Genomic DNA, 22118 nt, shown 5'->3' with positions numbered 1-22118 from the left:
CACTGTGGTCCACCGTCTAGGATGTGGCGAATATCGGACAGCCAGGCCTACCTATTGAATGGAAATAGGGTCAGAAAGCAGGTTAATAGGTGAACAGAGAAGAGTTTTTAATTATGATACAGTTAATCCCTAGCAGCAGAAGCAAGAGCAGCGATGTAACAGACTACAAAGATTAAAGCGGTACCGAGCAGCGTGTCAATCGCCTAGGCGATAGATTGGGAAACGAATACGCACTCGTTCCAAAATCAAACCAGTCTACCTCACTCTATATACATATATATGTATACACCCATGAAAATATTTACTTACATTTTAACAATGTGTGTCTATTGATTGTTTAATGTCAACCTGCTGTTCTTACCTGATTAACATCGGGAGATAACTACTTACCAATTGCGACACCATTTTCCGCAAACATCGTCGGTCACAATAAACAGAACTATATAATTGTCCTTTGTCCACCTTTGTGTTTCCGATACGCAGCTATGCATTAGTACAAGTTGTTCAGCAAGCACGTAATGAACGTTCGACAAGTTCACAGAATTCTCCGTAATTGGAAAGAAACATTGACGTATGTTAAGATAACGGCTATGAAGTTGCGCCAGCGTCCTGATGACGGCAAAAAATCCACAATATCACACGCGAAGGAACATGACGACGCTACGATCCTGTTATGACAGCTCGAGATGTCAGCAGCATTGTCAATAACAGAACAACAATTCCGGAGTGCGACAAGCTAAAAGAGAATCACCGACAGACCGACCGATCGGCCGGCCAAAGCTTGTAAAATATCATTATTAATGGCTGTTCAATTGTTCGTTTGCCCCAACAGATACCGCGATATGTAAATGTGTCGGGGCCACACTAGATGCCTCTCTTACTTTCGCCGTCCAGCAAACGCTACTACTACTACTACTACTACTATACTACTACTATTACTACTACTACTACTACTACTACTACTACTACTACTACTACTACTACTACTACTACTACTACTACTACTACTACTACTACTACTACTACTACTACTACTACTACTACTACTACTACTACTACTACTACTACTACTACTACTACTACTACTACTACTATTACTACTACTATTACTACTACTACTACTACTACTACTACGCTAATGAGCAAAAGCCTTTTCAGGCGGCCTGCAACAAGAGCACGCTATAATAACATGTCGATCGATGATAAAGGCTAAAGCCGGTGCAGAATAGCAGGCCGCAAAGGCCTTGACTTATTACTACTAGTCCTATTGTCAATATAACAGACAAAGTTGCTCAGTTTTGTACGCCAATATTAAGCAACGAAGACGTTAACAGCAACGAAATAAACGCCGTAATGGGGAAGATATTTCGGTAGAAACAGGATGCGTGTCTTTTAACAGTAATAGGATCTGTTCGGACCACAGAAAACCAAAGCGTCATACGCTATGCTAATGCATCTCTACGTACACCGCACAGAGCGGAGAGCTGCAGAATGATGACATCAAGATAGAACTCGTCGAGTCAATGGCGCGTGCTATTTAAATGCCTCCTAGGCAGTTAATCTGCCCATAACATGTTTGCCCCGAAACGGCAGGATGTCCCAGTGGTGAATCTGGATTATATCTTTAGATTATGATTAGATAGCAGTTCCATTACATTTCGTAAGCCTCAATAATGGCGACGACTCGAAAAACAGACACAAAGAGCTCTGTGGCAGCCAACACCTAGCTAATTAAATACATATTTGATCCGCAGCTTTCGTTACTTATGATGCGTGTACTTATGCTAAATGTTGTCTCCTAATAATTAAAATGGCGTCGCACAAACAATTGATAAAAATTACCCTATGTTTTGTATTAAACATTCGCTTGGTAGGCCCATTTACAGGTACACGAAATGGTTTTTGTTAGGACGGTATTATGTACTTCGCGCTAGCTTTTGCTAAGGGTTTTTTTTGTGCGTGTTTGTATAAATACACACTAGTGAGCGGGTCCTAGTGATATGTCTCAACAATAAAACAATGGTAAAATATTATATCTTAATTTAATGATCGAATGTCTAGGTAACTTTTTTCTTAATGGAGCGGGATCATTTTTACTACAGATTATCGCTAAAAATAAAACTATATGAAAATATGCCCATTTTCAAATCTATTTCCTATATATATATATATATATATATATTGCGATTTCCGAAGCATCCGAAAGCCTAAAACACCGAAAACAATAACGACAAAAATACCTTTACAACGAAAAGGGAAAGGTCGATTTTCTGGGTTCATTAAATACGCTCTTATAGATTGGCCAATTCTGGGTTTACGTTGGATAAGCGAGTAAGCGAGTGCGCTTATCATTCGAACGCATAACCGTTTGAATTGGATCGATAATTGTATTTACTAAGCAGATTTAAAGATAAATTGTATTTGTTGAATGTCGTAATGAACCCCACGGGTAGGAACAACGGTATATGGGGCGGAAGCTTGGGCCGACAAGCTGCTTCATAACTATCATGGAGAATGACCGACGCCGAGACTGCCTGTTGAAAACGTTTATTCGCTCATACCGACTAGAATTAATGACAAAGTACGAAGAATGCAAATATGTAAATGTAAAAAAAGCGGGTAACGGATCTTCGTTATTTTTTTCTAATTTATTGTAGCGTTCCAGTAATTAAGCACACATTACGTTTTCTATGACTTCTGCTTGTCTTTCATATACACCGATGTGATTCGCGAAGTTCGAAGGAAGTCGTTCATCCGCCTTCGGAAGCGATCCATTCATCGACCCATTTGCGGACTTCGGCCTTTGACCTGAAGTGTTTGCCTTCCTGGCTATGCTGCATTAATAGAAACATGTATAATCAGATGAAGTCATGTTCGGGCCATACATCGGGCGGGGAAGAGTTTCCTATTGGAAATTCGTTAGCGCTCGCTAGAGCCAATGTGCTGTTGTCGCACGGCAGTATCACTTGCCGGCACCCTTTTTCGATCGGAGACCTTTTTCTGTCTATGTCATGGCTCGGTCGAATGAGTTTGTTTGAACAACGATCTCCTGTAGTTCTTTTCTAAGGTATGAGTAGCTCATAGTATGACACTGCCTTTTCACTCCGCTATATTTAACCATAGAGAAGTCCTCGTGATGTCGAATCAAAGAGCCTAACCTTTCTGGTTTGCCTTTAGGGGTGCCATAAAAGGTCGACCCCTTATCGTCGACATCCATCTAGTATAAGAAACACCTTTTCTTGTGTCGTGCAAGCAACGGAAAGCCTGTTCTCAGATGTTTATATCATTTTTTCCGAGTTAATCGAGAGTCTACTTTTTTTCTTTAAAATGTTTTCGAGTGCACGCGAACGATTGACGCACTTCTAGCTGTATAGAGAGCTCTCGGGTAGACTGCACCGATCGCTTAAGGAGTGCCTGAAGCTCGTCGTTGTTCTTCACTCCGAGTAACCGCTTACGGCGTGGTCTGTCGTCTGAATAGAAATCTCCGATTCTGAAACGGTCGGGACAAAACTGACAACTTTATAAGCAATTATTTTTCCGAGCACCTTATAAACCGAGCTCTAAAGCTGAACGTACCAAATCACTACTTCTAACGACGTAGTCCAGTGTAAATCAATTTTGATTACTGTCATTAGAACGCATCCTAATTATTCCAATTATCCTCCTACCTTTGGATCTATGATTCAGCCGTCAAAATAATTTGCGGCCTGACGGCAAAATAACCGTCGTAAGATAATTTACCTAAATACGATCAGCCACTGCGATTTATCGGCTCTAGCAGGAGCCTTGTACCTAACTTATTAAAAGGGACAAAACGGTATCTAAAATGGTAATTAAGTGGTAACGAGCATGAACAATACGAGTTAGTTCTATACTAGAACAGCATTCGTCCCTATATTGTAAATACTGCCCCATGATAATTCGCTATTATTCCGTCATAAGACTGAAAACACTTCGATTTAAATTACGCACGATCTAGCTAGAGAAATTAGGGAATGCCCGAAATTAAAGGACGCATGAGCCTACAGCAACCTACCGATGTAATCAGAGGCCAATGATACACAGAATATTCTTCAGCTGTTTCTTTTCTCGTTTGGTTTTTCATGGGGATGTACACACTTTAATCGAATCCGTCCAATCTACGACTATCGCATATTATCACCATAACGTAGAAGCTGACTGGCCTCTAATGCTGAAGTTCATAAGCGTACTAGGCGTCGTAGATGGAGAAGGCGGCGCTGGTATGTACGTTGGTCACCTGCTTGTACGTACGAGTCAACTACGTGACATGCAAACAGATGCGGACGGGTAGATGGCCAGCTTCCCTGAGGCAAAGCATCGAGAGATCGAGGAGAAAAAGCCTGCCCCCTATTTAAGGACTGCGTTGTTTTCTCCGATCGAAACTCACTACACAGCCGTTTTCTGACAGAGCAGCAGCAGCAGCTGATACCGACATTGTCTGGAAGTTGCCTACTGGTATTTTTAATTAAGCTGCAGCAAATCATTATTATTTATGGCCTTGCCATTTCGCTAATAACTTATTATTTATTTTACTGCAGAGAGACTATAATGTGCGGAAGGTAGTTACGACATGTTGAGATTTGGACAATTTTCCCATTAAAAAAAACTGTCGAAACCTGCGAGAGGGCTCTCTGGCCAGGTTGATGGATGATGGAAAGCCCAGTGCGATTTGTGTGGGGTCAATAGTTATCATATAATCGTAGTTAGCATCTGCACACTATTGTTGCCCGTCAGTGTTCGTCAGTCCGTAGGAAGCTGTGGTTCATAACGGCTGCATTGGCCCGCTACTATGACATATTGTTTCGCCGGCTTGATGACGTCCAGTCACTGCTGCGACACTGCTGTTCGCAACTGTCGTAAAGGAAAACTTTTCATCGGAAGTACGATTCATAAATGGGTTATGCTGTTATGACTTCAAGACGAAAAGAAACGCGTCCGCTTTTTCTCCGCACGCTAATTACGCGGCACCAATGTTTGGTCTCATTTATCTAACCGACACGAATTTTGGCATAAGAAAGCCGCAAATAAATAGTCGGAAAGGCTGTCCCGCATCTTAGACCAAACCACCAATTGTTATTTCGTAATAGTCAATAATACACTGTGGTACCTCGATAGTGGTCTTAAGTGAACCGAGCGGGTTCCGTGGTGTTTATTGCGGATCATTCAATGAGAACCGAACGACTCGTATTGTAAGTTATTTTATAGTCTTCTAACGTAAAACCATGGAAAACTGATTACTTTTTTTTTTCTAACATAATATCTAAACTAAGTTTAAGAAATAACTCTTTATTATTATTCTGGAAAGCTAAGTTATATTTTAGCATAATTTTTCCTACAGAATCCCTCGTTACGGCTATGGTCGGTGTTACTTAAACTTGCCATTTGGCTGGCAAAAAATTTTTACGGATTTACACACTGATCCATTATCCATTAGTGACAAAGCAATTTAATCCTACGTGCTGAATAAACACATTTAGTTTAGAATATATCACCGATGGATAGGTAGACAGATAGTTTCGTCCCTGCAGTTTGTCCCGCATCTCTGACTAATATTGGGCCTGGTGCAGTTTTGAGATCAATATATGGTTCCTATAGGGCAATATTTAGAAGCTCTAAAGGCTTGAGCATAACGACTTTACTTAAGCTTCGCGAACCGCCGGGTATTGGGCTGACATCGTGACCCTACGCCAGCGGGGCCATCTCTACCGGTAGTAGGCGACGGGGTGAATCAGGCCGCCTTCGCTCCGGCTTCTAGAAGCAGTTCTTCTGCCCTAAACGGATTTTTCCATTTCATTCCACAATGTATTAGCGCAATATAATTATTTATTGCACATCCACCATCATTGTGCGGTATTCTCCATGATGGAACAGCGGTTACCAATAGAAGAGAAAAGTAAGACGATCTCGAAAAAAAAAAAAAAAGACGATCATATCGATTCAATCATTGGGCGCTCTTCGTTCTAGCACGCGGGGTAAATGCAGCTATGCATAAGAGCGCAGTTCATTGCGTTAAGGGATGACGTTGGCACAGACTCCACAAAGTGCAACGGCCAGTCGGGCGACCCAAAAAACGAACTTTGTAACTTTTACCGAACAAATTTATTCAATTACGATGTGTTTCGCAAGGCACAGCAGCGCGTACGTATACGTGCTGTAGGTCGACCGGCCGCTCGGTCGGTCGGTTAGCTGGTCTGACGGTTGCTTAGTTGAGAGCAAAATGTTCCCTGAGGGCAAAGTGCCCGTCGCAGTCTGGGCGACTGGCATAGGCAAGCGGACGGATGGACGAGTTGCTGCTTTTCGGCAGCGAACGTAGTTACATACATACATACGAACGACGTGATAGATATCACTGCAGACAGGCTTACGAACAGCTGCAACAGTCAAAAAGATAGAAACAAATACGAAAATGGAAAGGAACGAACGAAAAAGCGCCGAGCAGAAAGAAGAGGGGGCGAGAACTCACTCAATTTTGTGGTTATGTGGAGGCTGGCCCAAAAAACTTTCTAACTTCTTTCCTAGTTACCAATTCATATCTGTTATTGTCTACCGGTCCGGTTCCCATCCGTTTGTCGACTGTGAGCAAGTATGCGACGCCTGTAGTGGCGGTGACCGTAAGAGAACTTCCTCTCACCATAAATGCTCATTTTGTCACACTCTAAGGAAACGCTATCTGAGCGCGGCAGCAAATAATAAAGCTATTCTTTTGCAGTTATCCGTAATGGCGTACGTTGTTTCAACGCGTTTTTTTCTATATCTCCATCCTTCAATAGCTCGCCCCAGCCACTAACATAGCTTTGTTAATCAGAATTTCAATGAAGGGTCTCCGTTTACGTTCGTATCCACGGCATTTTTTCGGGTACGATTGTCGTTGCAGCGTACCGATTCTCCGCTAATGAGCTGAGACCACTCTCACCCCTTACTTAGCAGGATAAGCAAGATTACAAATTTAAAAACGCTTAAGAACAACGCCGCACCATACATGGTTATGTGCGGTTATTGCAACAATCAATATGTGCATTTTCTCAGTCTTCCAATACGTACTTCTTTATTATTTAGTAATGTGTGTAAAATGCTGAGCACTATAGCGATCAGCAGGTCACATTGGTGCCTCTCACTATTGTATGCGTGTACTGTCCACGTGATCAAGATTTAAATTATCTCGCCTGGCACCTTTATTTAATTATAAGACTTAGAAAAAAAAAAAAAGAACAAAGTCTGAACTGGTAAAATCTCTGTTCTTTAAATTTGCTGCACTATGGTGCGTCAGAGGCCGTAGCAGCTCAGGCAATGCTAGCAGAAGCTACAGGGATTGGTAGTGGAGTTGCTCTCACTATTTCTATCCGTATTCGTAAACGTGACCGTTGCCGCAAGCTTTTGTGTCCCATGTCAACGTAGGCACCTTATTTGTGCTGTATATACTCATTAATATTGGGCAAATAAAAGTTGTCATCGATCGACAAGAACTGCCTTCTAATTACTTATCGGTCGTGGCGAAACCGATAAAACAGTTCGAGGAAGGACGGTTACAGGGAATGGATGTCAAGAGGCTGGAAAGCAGATCTGCATAAAGAACAGATTTTTTGTTTGTTCTGAGTTTGCCTAAGTGTTCCGATTTTTACTTGCCGATGAATCCGATAGCTGACTCCAAGCGTGAGGCGAAATCTGCGTATGCCTGAATTCGAACCTAGACCATCACGTGTCCCTAAGATTAGCAGGCAAACACGTTACTATAACGGCGACCTTCTAAGTCTGCCTGGAACGAATCGGCTACGCTTGACTGGTCATGCTGCCAAAAGCAAGATGTCTAGTTTCTCTGTGTGTTTTTATCAAGTAGAGGCCTACTTCTTTTAGATGAGTCAGAGACATATCATTATATGTGTTATAGACACATGGAGACACACCTACAGAGTGAGTGTGGAGAAGGGGGTCTTTGACATCCGCCGTTCGTCGAGCGCCGCAGGGTGCGAAACGCATCGTCGTAGATCTACCAACAATAGGACAGTTATTATGAAACAGCTCTGTGGAGGGCACCACTTAACAAAAACGAAGTAGAAGCAGCAGTGACAGAATCAGCATTGCCAACCAAGAAAATGTTGGTTCAATTCATTTCGTTTCATCCATCACATTCACCTCATTCAGTAGAGGAAACTGGGTTGGCTAAAAAAAGCCGGGTTGACCCACCAAGCCAGTCTCCCGCGTGCGTGCCAATGCTGTTACAACTGGCGGTGGCGGCTTAGTTGAGCCTGGCCTAAAACGTCAACTGCTACTCAGGCGTCAGCTCTGTTTCCCTAGAGCTTCTACTATTACTGGTCCTTGCGTCACTGTGGTCCACCGTCTAGGATGTGGCGAATATCGGACAGCCAGGCCTACCTATTGAATGGAAATAGGGTCAGAAAGCAGGTTAATAGGTGAACAGAGAAGAGTTTTTAATTATGATACAGTTAATCCCTAGCAGCAGAAGCAAGAGCAGCGATGTAACAGACTACAAAGATTAAAGCGGTACCGAGCAGCGTGTCAATCGCCTAGGCGATAGATTGGGAAACGAATACGCACTCGTTCCAAAATCAAACCAGTCTACCTCACTCTATATACATATATATGTATACACCCATGAAAATATTTACTTACATTTTAACAATGTGTGTCTATTGATTGTTTAATGTCAACCTGCTGTTCTTACCTGATTAACATCGGGAGATAACTACTTACCAATTGCGACACCATTTTCCGCAAACATCGTCGGTCACAATAAACAGAACTATATAATTGTCCTTTGTCCACCTTTGTGTTTCCGATACGCAGCTATGCATTAGTACAAGTTGTTCAGCAAGCACGTAATGAACGTTCGACAAGTTCACAGAATTCTCCGTAATTGGAAAGAAACATTGACGTATGTTAAGATAACGGCTATGAAGTTGCGCCAGCGTCCTGATGACGGCAAAAAATCCACAATATCACACGCGAAGGAACATGACGACGCTACGATCCTGTTATGACAGCTCGAGATGTCAGCAGCATTGTCAATAACAGAACAACAATTCCGGAGTGCGACAAGCTAAAAGAGAATCACCGACAGACCGACCGATCGGCCGGCCAAAGCTTGTAAAATATCATTATTAATGGCTGTTCAATTGTTCGTTTGCCCCAACAGATACCGCGATATGTAAATGTGTCGGGGCCACACTAGATGCCTCTCTTACTCGATGCCATTATAGGATATATATATATATAAAGAGAAGCAGCTATTTTAAAGCATCTGTGCAGATAAGTAGCACACCGATTATGCTGGATCAGCAATAAACTGAGACGGATTCGGCCGACAGCCGTCTCACAGTAACGCCAATGTCATGAAATAGAAATTATGCTGTCACTTGAGTTAACGACGTGTGCAGACAATTTTCCAATAAACCTGCTTAACGATGAGCTTCATCCATGTGAATGAGGGTCTGTCATGACGAATACGCGACTACCGCTACCAAATGAAGTTGCTAAGAACTTCATGAGACGGACGACGAACAAACAGACAGATCATCAGACAGACAACACTCACGTAATCATCAGCATCGTTCCCACAGCATAACCATTACATTTATCAGCTACCAGCAGCAGCGACGATAATAACAACCAGGTCAAAGTGACGACAACGGCAACAACGCCACGATTTTGGAGCATTCTAGAGCCCACAGCGATGTGGTACGATGAAACCGAAGCATATTGAATTCAGGGATTGCTGATGATTTTGCGGTAGTACGCCTAAGCACATCATACAGCCGTACAACAACGTATGTCGGAAGAATAAACGGACAAGTACTAAGAACAGCACTTCAAACAAAATGAGCCCCAAGACAGACACGCACAAGCACTCACACAGACGCCACGGTTCCTACCTCCCGGCCGGGCTCGCTACGATCCTCCTTCCGTGCCTAGGCGCACAAAGGCACACTTACTCACTCGCGTAGACCTAGGCGTACAGCTCGTGATGTGCAGTTTGGACTATGAAAAAACGCTGCGTCTAATAACTCGTCCCAATTCCAATGGACCCTTACCTACTATCATCCTATCTACTTCCTAAGATATAGTCATGCTATTACAGTCAGTTAGTTATCACTCGTAATTAACAGACCCATAGAAACAGAGACATATGTGTCTCTGTTTCTATGGCTGTCGGCTCTTTTCTCCCCCTCTCTGGCACAGATTAACCGTGGTCAGAATTTATCAGAAGCAAACGCACAGTTGATAAGCACAACGATGATTGCAGTAACACCAACAACTGCTATGTATGGTAATGTACGTGTGTAAAATATTGAGTTCCGGATCTGTTTAGTTGCCGATTCGCTGACTAACAAGCAAGGCTCTCTGATCGGTCAATGACGTCGGAATTGATCAGGGGCCGTTCGTTCCTGACACACAATTTAACAGTCGCCGTTTTCGACCTCCAATTCTTATATAAAAACAAGTTTAGCAGGGAGAAAAAAACCAGCAGTCTCAGATTGAGCTCGTCCCTTATCATGCGGGTGGATACTCTAAAAAGAAATAGAATTCTACCACGGCCAATGTCCTTGCAACTTTATTCAGTGTTAGTATTTTGTGTGCTTCTTTCGTCGGTGTTTGTCATCGGCTCTGATGTCTACTCGTGTTCTCTTTCGCTTATTATGCTACTATAGTCGTTACAGGCGGGTAACCTGTTTCGACGAGCGCCTAATCCAACCTTAGCTCCTCCACATTGTGTCATTCGCTAGTTTAAACACTATATAATATATCCACGCATGATATGTTAGCGCTTACCTGAAAGAACATAGGGAGCAGCAAATATTAGTATGGTTCATTCGATAGTAGATGGAATCGAGTTGATAGCCTGCCTTTAATTGCTTATCTATGGCAGGAAAATCCTTTCCTAGGCATATACACCGGTTATTAGTATCGATGCTACTTAAATGAACATTTTAGATACCTTTTAAAGGTACCGACCGCACATCTGGTATCTGCAAAAGTCGAGCTACGCTTCGAATAAGGACCTCCTATCACTATTCCCGTGTACGTTAGGACGCGCCTACTGCCACAACAGCCTAAAATTTATGATTATTAGTGATTAAAGGACAGCGGCAGGATATTCCGTTGTTAAAATTGATCAACATATATTTGTTACTCTAGTTTTTTAGTCGACGAGGTCGTTCGTGTATCGCATAACATTAAACTTTACATGATTGTTGTCGTCAAGCTGGCGGCGCATTTTGCCCCACGACCATACTAACGACCTTGATATTATATTCATTAAGTGTCCTAACAAATTTTCGGAGCACGATAAACAATAGGGGGGTCTAGAAAGGCATTGCCCAAGTTAAAAGCTTTAGCTAAATGAAGTTAAGTTAGACCCAACAAAATGCCAGCAGTACAACCAATTACAATGGCACTGTCTTACAATTGTTGTATGAATAGTATCTATCTATCTATACTCAATAGCTTTCCATGAAACATATTATTTAGTTTCAGTTCATTTTTATAATTCGCGCCACCGATAAAGCCGTTAGGAGTACGTTACTTAACGAAGTGTGTTACGTTAAAGTGTGCGTTGCACAGAAGCTGTAAAAATTAGATTTATCCAAGCAATGTAAGGATGGTTCGATGTTTTGATCGCATCTACGTGTATCCCAATACAACACTGGCAAACTTCAAATAAACGAGACGTCTATGAAGATTAACACAAAATGATTACTGAACATCGGAAAATGTTACAAACTCTGTTATAATTATAATTACAATGGTGAACATCAGGAACGGAGTGAAGTTCCAGCTTGCTACAAAAAATCGTCAGATTATTTTTTGTCTAAGCCTATTTGTGAGAGCAGATAGGCGCGCACTCTTCGATACAAGCGACCATACTATTGGCGAAATGCCAGGAAGGCATTGTAGCATTGATTGATTGCCCGCTGAAGTAACAAGCTATCGCCATCACCGTCGAACAAATCGTATAGTTTTAAGTCATCGATGTAGAGCCGGTGGCAAACCCTGACTGGAAACACATCTTTAAATCGAGCGCAAAAAAGCTAACTGGAAAAAAGCCGATACAAGAAGCTTGAAGCATCCTGGGGGACACCTCACACCGACTGCGTGGATGCTAGTACGGCCGCGTCTCTGTCAAGTGCTAATCAGGAACTAACAAACAGAGCCAGGATGAAACCATTTATCAACACATGATTTGTCGAGAACGTCCTTGTCATAGTCATCGTTTGATCGTTCTTGAAATTTCTTTTTACCCCATTATTAAGCAGGTACAAATACCCCACAGCAGGCAAATTAGCAGCCATATTATAAATCTCTCTCTTCATGTGATGCTCACATGTAGATATTATTATGGTTTCATAACGCTTCTCGGTTCTGCCTTCTCAAGTATAATAATAGATAAGATCAGGTTGAAATATCTAGACAAGCCATTCTGCAACAGATGTACACTTTTTGTATACGAAATGGTGTGGTTTCGTGGAGGTTGCAGGGGGGGGGTAAGAGGCCTAGTAGTGTTATTAAGGTTTGTTTCACTTATTACATGGGCCTGAAATAGCAGGGTTATTTTTAGCCTTATGCTTCTGTCAGGACGGCCAACTGTTTATAATTTCTTTGCAGCACTGGACAACACAACCAACTAGCACCAGTCGACAAACGTTATTAGACGTGCAACAGCGTACGGGATAAAGAATATATATATATATATATATATATATCTTACAGTTCGTCGTGCTATAAACGCGTACACGTGCAAACGATGCTATGAAATGAACCACAAATAGTTTTTTCTGGCCGAAAAAATAATGTTCGATACCATTTTTCCGTTCCTTTGTGAGGGAAACATGCAATTCCTTAGATAGAAAAATAAAATTCTGCTAGTGATTTCAAGATGTATCATTGTCACCAACTATTACATTTGATGTTTCACAATGAGGCTGTCTTCGACTTTTTACCTCTGACTGGCTGGCTGTATGATGCGTTAGAGGATATAATAAGGAGTATAATTAGTCTCTCTTTTCTGTTATAAGCAAGTGGCGGTTTTATAGCTTGCGCAGAAGCAAATTTTCTGCTACTTTTCAGCGGAACTCGTCATCAACGAGGCTGTAGGATGATACCGCTACACAGCATCGGCAGCAGAACATATGGCAGCAATAGTAGCGTAGGAGTTCATTAATTAAGTCAATTAAGCGACCATGTATGTTTTCTCTGCCTACACATCTGTTTGTCGTTTCCCCGTTTCAGCAACACTTTCTATAATAGTATGTATTTTCTTCTGAGACGCATTCAGTTTGCTGTTTCAGTACTCTCCGTGTTATCGTTACAATTACTGCTCTTGCCAGTACTGTTACAATTAGCGATACTGCAGCGGTTCTCTTGAGCTCTTTTGATCGGCCTTCAAACATGTTGCAATACGAGGCGTCTTGTATCAGAAGCTGGCATAAAAGAAACATTGATAAGTACACATTTAGCTACGACGGCGGCAGGGCTGGCAAACGGGAATGTGTAGGCGCATAGCCGGAATGTGTCAGAAAAAAGGTCGAAGAGCCACAAAAAACGTTGATCGATTCAACGAAAAAAATAAGCCCAAATAAGATCTCCCCGTCCAGCAGCTACGAGCTACGAGTAGCGTACGTACAGCTAGGAAAAATGGAGACGCAGTCACCAGCGGCGGCTTTGAGTGACTCTTCGTTAAGACAACGGCCTGCTGCTCGAGCGAAAAGGGCCTTTTTAGGAAACAGCCGTGCCGCTTAGTAGCGGCTTTGCAGTTCTGGCGGTAACGTACTTCGAGCGTACTCCAAGCAGCCTAACAAAAGAGGTCCTTAGCAGTCCCAGCAAACCGATCGAGTGCTTAGAACGGTTCCACTTGAACGGTTACTTGAAGAAGAATGTTGCGTTTACTTCAGGAACAAGCGATGGATAGGCGACTTACGGCTGATAACCTGGTTTTAGTTAAGCTGAGTCGACCAGGAAACACAAGGCATCCAGGACGGCAGGATCAAGGGGTGGAGAGTGCGAAGTCAGAGGATTCTGCCCAATCCTTGGCCGTCTTTCAGCTACGTGATTCTTTCTACAACCTTGCAACAGAGACTCAAAAGGTCCAGAAGCGAAGGTCTTCCTTTGTATCCACTAAACACTGTTGTTGCTATTGGCTGCTGCACTGCCGATTGTAGAGGTGTCCACTGTAACTAATGCAGTGTAGACATATCTCATTGCAACCTGACTAATTGCTTTCCCTCTCCCCTGCAAGATCTGTTCTTGAGAGGAGCGCTAGTGGAAGCTATTTTTTAATACCATGAAGATGTCCTCTCTTCCGCGAACTTGTTCTGGGTGCTTGAATTCATACGTTAAACGAAGGAGATTCGCCGATCTACTAGGTCAACATGAAAAATGTATAACTCGACCTCGTTGTGGAATCGCGTGCAAACTGTGCCCAGATACTATAGAAACGTTACTCATTAAGTAGTATGCCACATTAAACGTATATTAATTTATATATGCGATAGGTTAACCGGACTCCGTCAAACACTCCAATGGACGAAAGGCTCCAATGCGTCGTCCTTGACTCGGAGGTTACACGGCCGCTTCTTTCTGTTTTTGGAAGCGGCCTCGTTGGCGCGATTGCTGTTTTATTTGGCCTGTAAGAGCAACCCTCTCTTCGGGAGGCTATGGAAGAAAACTCTTCTTACGAGAAGTGGCTCGTTTCGAGCGAAGGATTTTATTGGGCCAATAACAGGGCAACTATGGGACGGCAAGTGACCCAAGTCAACGTTGCTACAAAAGTAAGTGAGCTGCAATGGCATTTTGAGCTGAGGCGTCACCCCGAAGTTCACCTAAGTATCCTATTTTGACGAAAGAAATCAATTGCCTGTTATTATAGTACCATTAGCGTTAGCTGACTCCTTCTGGGCTGTGTAGGATTTTATATGCAATATGTATATTTTGCGGCCCTCGCATCCTTGTTTTTATTAGTACAACATCTTGTTAGTATTATAATACAGTTCTTCTCTATTTCGTTCTCACGAATAATGTGTAAGTCGTTGATGATTACCTAGTTAAGCTACGACTGAAACAAAACATTGGTGCCCATGTGCAAGGAGGACTAAATCAACTATAATCAATGACCTGCCCGTTATGGCAGGGCTGGGATATCTTTCTTATTATGTATCTTTGAAATTTGCAGTTTACCCATAGGACCTTCCTTTAGTTCCTTTGTCAGTAAAAATAGGCTGCTTACGCTGATTGCTACAACAGGAGACCCACTGCACAAAAGCGTTGAATGCGATACGTACGTAATCGAGGCCTTAGCAACGTCCCGATAACATAATCGGATTCAACCAGCTGATTTAGCCAGCCTCTCTATATCCTAAAGATGATTCCAAAAAAACCCAAGTGGACGAGTTTAATCACTCTAATGTCATTACTGTAGTTTCGTACGGTATACCAGTTCCAAGGTAAACAAATAAAAAAAGATGGCAATACAGAAACAACACGAAAGTCCTTGTGGGTAACGTTGCAAGATGTCGTCTTAACGCTATTAGCGGTACGCGGTAAGCGTGCATAACGTGATTCTTTCTGCATATACAATGTTTATTATCTAGGTACTGAAGCTAGGTAAATTACTATTCACGTTTTCTACGAAAATATTCTTCTGTTTGCCAGCAGTACTGTGTATTCTTCTCGTTTCACCTGCATAAGCCTGTCATCTATTCTGTTTCGTTAGATGTTATTCAGTGCTCACGTTATTATTTTGAACATAAACCCCTATAATACTGCATCGTTCCGTATGCGGGTCCATATTTAGAAGCAGCATTTCCATTATTATCATCTCGTTGCACTCGCCTGTTTCGGCCTTCGATTTGAAGCCGTTTCTATAAATTCTGCTGTCACGTCGGTTGAACGATAGCGACGCACATTACCGCCATATTCTGACTAGCTGGTAAGCTCGAACGACAATGCAGCTCAATGATATTTATGCAATTAAATCCGCCAAAATCAATGGAAAGCTGGGATAACTCAGTTGGACTAAGTTCGTCAGTGAAAATCTGTCGATCGCTTCTCATAATCCGCCGTGCTTGTGATGGCCACTTTTTTCATTTCTGGCTTTTTTAGGAAGGAAAAAGTGATTTTTGCGCAAATGTAAGAATCGCAGAGGCATGTCAGCTTTGTTGTTGGCTTCCTAGAAAATACATTGCTGATCCTCTGACACGCATCGGTCCTTTCGAATGGGATCGACATCGGTTAGCGGATCTATTATCGTCGGTATTTAACATTTAACTGAGTGAAAAAAAAACGTAAGTGTACCAAATCAGTTACAATCATCGGCTCTGAAGATAAATGCCCCTGTTAACTTTAGTTAATGGCAGTCCTTTTTTTCTTCAGCAATCGTAAGAGCAGCCAGATACACATGTACATACCTACTGTTATTGTTACCTTTTTGTTTATTTAATTTGTTATTGGGATTTTAGGAAAACTTTATAATAAAGAATAAAGAAGAATATACAGCGTTTAAGTTCTGAATTCGCGTCAAAATATTTACTACGAATTTGCCTACCCACGGCGCTTTCGAACAATCTTTTGTTGTAAGACTTTTTTTGGAAACATCCGATAGAAGCACTTATTATAAAATAAATGTCCTCCCAAAGGTCCATGCGACGCCTGACTGACCTAGAAGAAGTCTGTGTTCGTTAAAAAATGTAGCCGTAGCCAAATGGATAAATTTTATTGAAATGGGTACCTCCTAATTTACACGCGGCAAGCTGTAAACGCTACGTGGTGAACCTTTTCACACTCAAGTTAGCCAGTTGCAACGGCGATATGTCCGCATTTCGTGACTAGATAGGCCTCGTTCTTGCTGTACACCGTCACTAAACTTTGTCACTCCATAGTCATCAATGGGGAAAAGTCCTTCACTAGCCCCATAGGCCCCAATCGCTTTCGGGGCCTATCTGGTCAGCTCCAGGCGCATCAGCACATACGCAATGGTGACAGTTACTAGACCTTTTTTTTTTTATTCTTTATTTTAGGACTCGTTTTGCAGAGTCCATTGTAGAAAACATCTACAAACGTATATGAACGTGCAGACGTGAGTACCTCTGCACGCACGGACAAACAGAAAAATACGGCAGCGACGTTTATCTACAGCGGTCGCAGCGTTGCACAGCGATGGCCTCAAATGCTTAGCTCAAGGTTGCAGTAGTGCCAACAGGAGATTATTATTACAGTTAACATAGCTCTAAAGCGGTATGTAGTATTTAAGACAATATAAAATGCATCCTGGTTCAAGCGTCGCAACCGAAAAAACGCGCTGCTACCCTTGTGAGATCCTTTCTCATAACAACGACAACTGCAATAACGGTAACAGCATCAGCAGCGACAACCAGGTCTTGCGTGTAGCTGAAATTCACACGCATTTTCGGTCTGTCGGCCAATCTATTAGATAAGCATCTGACTGAACATCGGTTCAACATTAGCCATCTAGAAATTTTAAGAGAACTGCGAAGGACGAGGCAGTTCTTAAACGGTCACGCGCGCACGAATTACCAATATACACATGCACACATTGTTATATACTGTATACTCGACACTTTCAGGACTGACTTATTATTGAAGGTCATTATACAACGAGAAAGCGCCTACAGCGTTCTGTACTACAATAGCAGCCATAGTGCAGAAAAATAAGACGGTAGCTGAGGTTAATAACAAGGCGCCACTATCAATATCCCATGAAATCCTAGTGATTACGAAATTACCTAGTGATTACCAAATTACGAAGCGTAGACACGTACAAATATTACGACTACTATATTACTAACTAAAATTCTACGAATAAATGCATACAGTCCGTTGTAGGCCCTGTACCTTATGCCTTTTGAGAATTTAACTTGGGTGGGCTGCCACAACCAATCGGCAACGACTTTTGGCCCGGCCTTTATGTACTTACGCATGAGAATTTTGATAATGAAACTTCTCACCGAAATATCTACAGAACACGATAAGCCAGTAATGTATTATCTTTTCTACAGCTTTTGTAAGAAATATATGCAGTCAAAAGCAAGCCGCAGCAGCGGTACAGGAACGAAGTGAGCCCGCTCTGCCGAATCTCGCAAAGGCGATGATCTCCTTGCGTCGTCAGCTTTCACCCGAAAAAAGCACCATCATGCATATGAAATGCAAGATAATAAACTCTAACCTTCCGAACTTCTGTTACTTTTAAAACGTTTTTTATAAGCCACAGTTTGATGGAACCGTGAGTCTATCAATTCCGCTTCCTTCTCAACTCCGCGCTTAAATCACCTAACATTTATATGTCTATCATTTTTACCGTTATTTATTTAACTAAAGTGAACAGATACAGTATTTTCGTATGTAGCACACCTGGGTGCAAGCACAAGTGTACTTCAAGATGAATCGACTTCCATCATAGTTCTCACCATTTTGTCATCGGGGTGGGGGGTATGGGGTGTCTTTCCATGAAATTTCTCTTCCGGAATTTTACAAGCCATGTGGCTCATGGTGCTTTCAGTGATGGATATTTCAGCAAGTCGAGCGTTTGTATGGCGAGCTGTGTCCGCTGCCGAAGTTGTTAATAACTTGAATACGTAAACTATTCAATTTTTCTGTTGTTCCATGGTACCAGTTTGGAATAAGACTAACGTTTCTTGCTTTGTATAGCGAGCACTCGAGATACGAGATAAACCATAGCTATTGTATCACTTACTAGTATCACATAGTTAATAACACATAGTGCTAATTCATGTGAAAAAAAAAAAAAAAACTCCAAAATATACAAAAAGGGTAACGCATCAATAACTTTTAGCCGCTATTTACGTTGATTGATACAGAGGACTTATTGATATACAAAAACCTCTAAATAACACCCGCAGATATTCTACGAACTACTTAATTTTCTAAATATTAGGAAAATTGGGAAGAGGAACAATAGCCACAGTACAAGCGTACCGTGTAAATACATGATCTGTTGTTATTATTAACTTTTTGCAATTGTTTCTGTGTATGTATGTATGGTACGATGAAGTATCATGCATGTTTGCATGTTGTTTTGTCCGAAGAAAGACAATTGGGGCTGAAACAGCATAATGACTCAATGTGTCATTGGCTCGAATGCGATAGACACCAAGTTTAGACGATATGTGAATGAGTAACTGAAAGTTAAGGGGGAAAACTTCATAGCTAAAGCATTTGCACAGATCGTTCGTTATAATATTTATCATGTAGCGGTATTTAAAATTAGTCAAACACATTTCTCCATTAGGTTATTTTTGACGAAATTACTCATTATCATTCATCAGCAGAAGTAAATAAAACAAATTTATAATAATTGATATAAATTAAATGATCTTTTTATTTTTTATAATATATTTTATATAAATGTGGTTACGAATACTTCTCTGGCGTAGCGGAAAAGATATTGTTTTTTCAATACAGATCTTTTTTTCTACAAACAAAAATCTCACCTATACATTTATTCAGTCATTGTTTTTATCCATAATATTAATCGTATGCACCATCATTGGCTCGGTTCTCCAGCTTATACGAACGCTAAATAGCCAATTCACAAAATTCAAGACGGTCAACGCACTGGGGCAAAAAAACAGCCCTATTTAAATTTGGCTTTCCCTAATAAGACGAAATATGAGAGTCCAATAGGATCGAACTACGAGTCTTCAATGAATACTTAGTTGCGCTACAAACTGGTTATATGTAAAATGTCTACCACAACCCTATTACTTGCTATAATATTACATTAAACATAGAACAGTTCTCTCTATGCGTGTACGTCTCTCAAAACGAATCTTCCTCGAAATCCACTTGTCAACCCTGGTAATACGTATGTGTTATAACTGTAAATAGATAACTTGTGAAACTTGTACCCTCACCTTGTGCATACAAACAAGCAACGTTTTACGTTTGCGGTTCTGTACTTTTTGAAGATTACTAACGGAACATGTTAGCTAACATTATCTGCGCGCTGAAATGAATCCCAATAACAATTAAAATGTAGAAACGAGCTATCAGCCTAGAGAGTCATCGTACATCAACAGAAAGACGATGCGCAGCTGACTAGTCCTGCCACCATATGAATATCTCGATCAGTGCGGATCGGAATGAGTCCTACAACTTTCTCGCAAAGGTCGCTATTTGCAATCCGCCAGTCGATAGCGTAGGTCGTCAGTGTAGACTAAAAAAAAACTCCCTTTCTAGGAGCATGGGCAAACAGCCTTTCGTAGAATGATTCAACGACCCTACTGATCTTCCTACTGACTGCCCAGATGTAGGAGGCTCATAAAAAAGGATCCTCCCACGAGGAGGACACATTCGATGACTGCCATCAACCGCCTAATCATAGCAAATCTGATAAATACAGTAATGAATGGGAAACAGAATAGTTAAATATATACAACAACTAATCCTTGAGCATGAATCGAGAAATACGGAAAAAAAAAAAAAAAAACAATTCCCAATAATTATTAAATCTTGACCTAATAGCGTGCGAGAATAACTAATTCTACTGAAGTCGGACAAAACATTTCTGACCTTGAACACAACTGCAGTATCTGCTCGATGAGGCTAATATTAGTATAGTGTTTTAATTCCTTTTTGCGATTTTCTATATTTCAAAGATTTAATTTCTCTTAATTATTTGCACGATGCTTACAGACGTCGTAGATGGCGAATAAGCCCAGCGGAAAACGGGCAAGATCTACATAGCCGCCGTTTTAATCAATACAGGTAATCATGATATATACGTATGACATAGATACCGACACAATGCTGCCAATAGACTGTAACTATATTATAGATGCTCCACCCAAAAGATTACGAGAAAAATTTAGTACTAGTAGTAGGAGAAAATGTTACCTTGCTTTAGCCAAGTTTCGACACAACCAAAACAAAACAATGCGACAGCAAAGGCGAACATCGTTTCTCTGTCCGTGCCCTCTGAGGAGTTCCTTTTCATAGGGGCATACAGCACCCGGCAGCATCACTAGGGCGTCACAACATAAACGACGGGAAAATGCGGTGGCTAGCAGGATAAGTGGGTTAAAGGTGGGTCGTGAGAACGAGCCACGGGTTGCAGACGAAGAGAAAGCCTAAAGATTGTTGCCGGATGATTGGAATAATTCATTCCAGTGGCCAATTAAAGCAGAGCGGGAGGCAGAAGGAAGGTGGTTAAACACAGTGGCATCGGTGGCGGTGGGATGCAGAAAAAATAGGCGCAAGTTACTACTCAAAATCCGAGCGAGCGGCTTCGAAGCGACCTGTGAAAAAGGTTCGCCCCAAAAAAGCCGACTGGACCGAGAAACGAATCGCGCCGAGATGAACAGGGAGGGGCCAGTAGCAGTAACGTAAACGCAACACATTACTACTACACTACTTTATATCAGATGCAAGGATTCCAGTGGTAGTAGGATACAGTAGACGAAAAGGTGAAATGAGAACTTATTCAGTTTACGGCTGCCGTTGCCGTTCTTATCTCCTCTTTCGCCGGTAAACGAAATAACTCACGAAAAAGGTTATGATTTACGAACGAGGCCAGAAAGCGGAAGAATCGAACCGATATTTTTAGACCAAGACGGAGAGAAGGCTTTAAGCCGAACCTGAACCCGGGGGTTAGCTCCAAGTGAGCCTGCGCGTTGAATGGAAAGAGCGTAGAGGACATATCAGTGATGCTGAGGCCGAAACTCGTCGATGGCCGGCACAACGAACCAACAAGGGCCTGTTGAAATGCGCATAGCCATCAACAACTAAAAGAAAGGGTACGAGGAACCTTTGCCGAAGTCCTGCTACTAAAAAAAGCTAGGCACGTTGGTAGAGTGACAAAGTTATTGCTGCCGCGCTGACGATCTAGCAGAAGTGCGGCTAATCAAGAGTAGAAGTCTCTATCAAATAATCGAGTTTATAATGGCATTAAAAAGAAGTGTCCAGAAAACACCTAGGATATCTGGAAGCTACTCTAAATTTATGGCATCTACGCGTGCTCATCCGCAATCCAAGCAACCGAAATTTTCCAAATCAAACCAGCAAAAGCTTTACCAAAGCGCATCGTTTTGCCAATTTTAAAACAACATTGTACA

General features: G+C 41.8%; 1 protein-coding gene and 2 long non-coding RNA genes across 8 annotated transcripts in view; 1 reads left to right on the top strand and 2 right to left on the bottom strand.

Annotated features, from left to right (window-relative positions):
- The window catches only part of LOC111250046 (uncharacterized), a 107978-nt gene that overhangs the window by 49076 nt on the left and 36784 nt on the right, over positions 1–22118 (bottom strand). For 2 of the 6 annotated variants that reach the window (XM_086987492.1, XM_086987493.1), the window contains 3 exons: positions 8731–10806; positions 8152–8391; positions 391–736 (listed from right to left, as the gene is read on the bottom strand). The exons of the other annotated variants lie outside the window; for them this stretch is intronic. In XM_086987492.1, coding sequence (XP_086843618.1) covers positions 391–418 — 28 coding nt within the window. In that variant the 5' untranslated portion in view covers positions 419–736; positions 8152–8391; positions 8731–10806. The remainder of the gene's footprint in view (positions 1–390; positions 737–8151; positions 8392–8730; positions 10807–22118) is intronic. 6 annotated transcript variants of the gene reach the window in all.
- The window catches only part of LOC147756154 (uncharacterized), a 47217-nt gene that overhangs the window by 12066 nt on the left and 13033 nt on the right, over positions 1–22118 (top strand). The window contains exon 2 of the long non-coding RNA XR_015326696.1: positions 20701–20772. This is a non-coding gene — a long non-coding RNA (uncharacterized LOC147756154). The remainder of the gene's footprint in view (positions 1–20700; positions 20773–22118) is intronic.
- On the bottom strand, positions 2532–8118 carry LOC147756155 (uncharacterized). Its single transcript, XR_015326692.1, has 2 exons — positions 4037–8118; positions 2532–3490 (listed from the first exon to the last, which is right to left on the bottom strand). It is a non-coding gene; the product is annotated as an uncharacterized LOC147756155 (long non-coding RNA).

This window comes from Varroa destructor, unplaced genomic scaffold (assembly GCF_002443255.2).
Source record: "Varroa destructor unplaced genomic scaffold, Vdes_3.0 BEIS01000004.1, whole genome shotgun sequence".
NCBI lineage: Eukaryota > Metazoa > Arthropoda > Arachnida > Mesostigmata > Varroidae > Varroa > Varroa destructor.
This window is presented reverse-complemented; position numbering and strand designations above follow the sequence as displayed.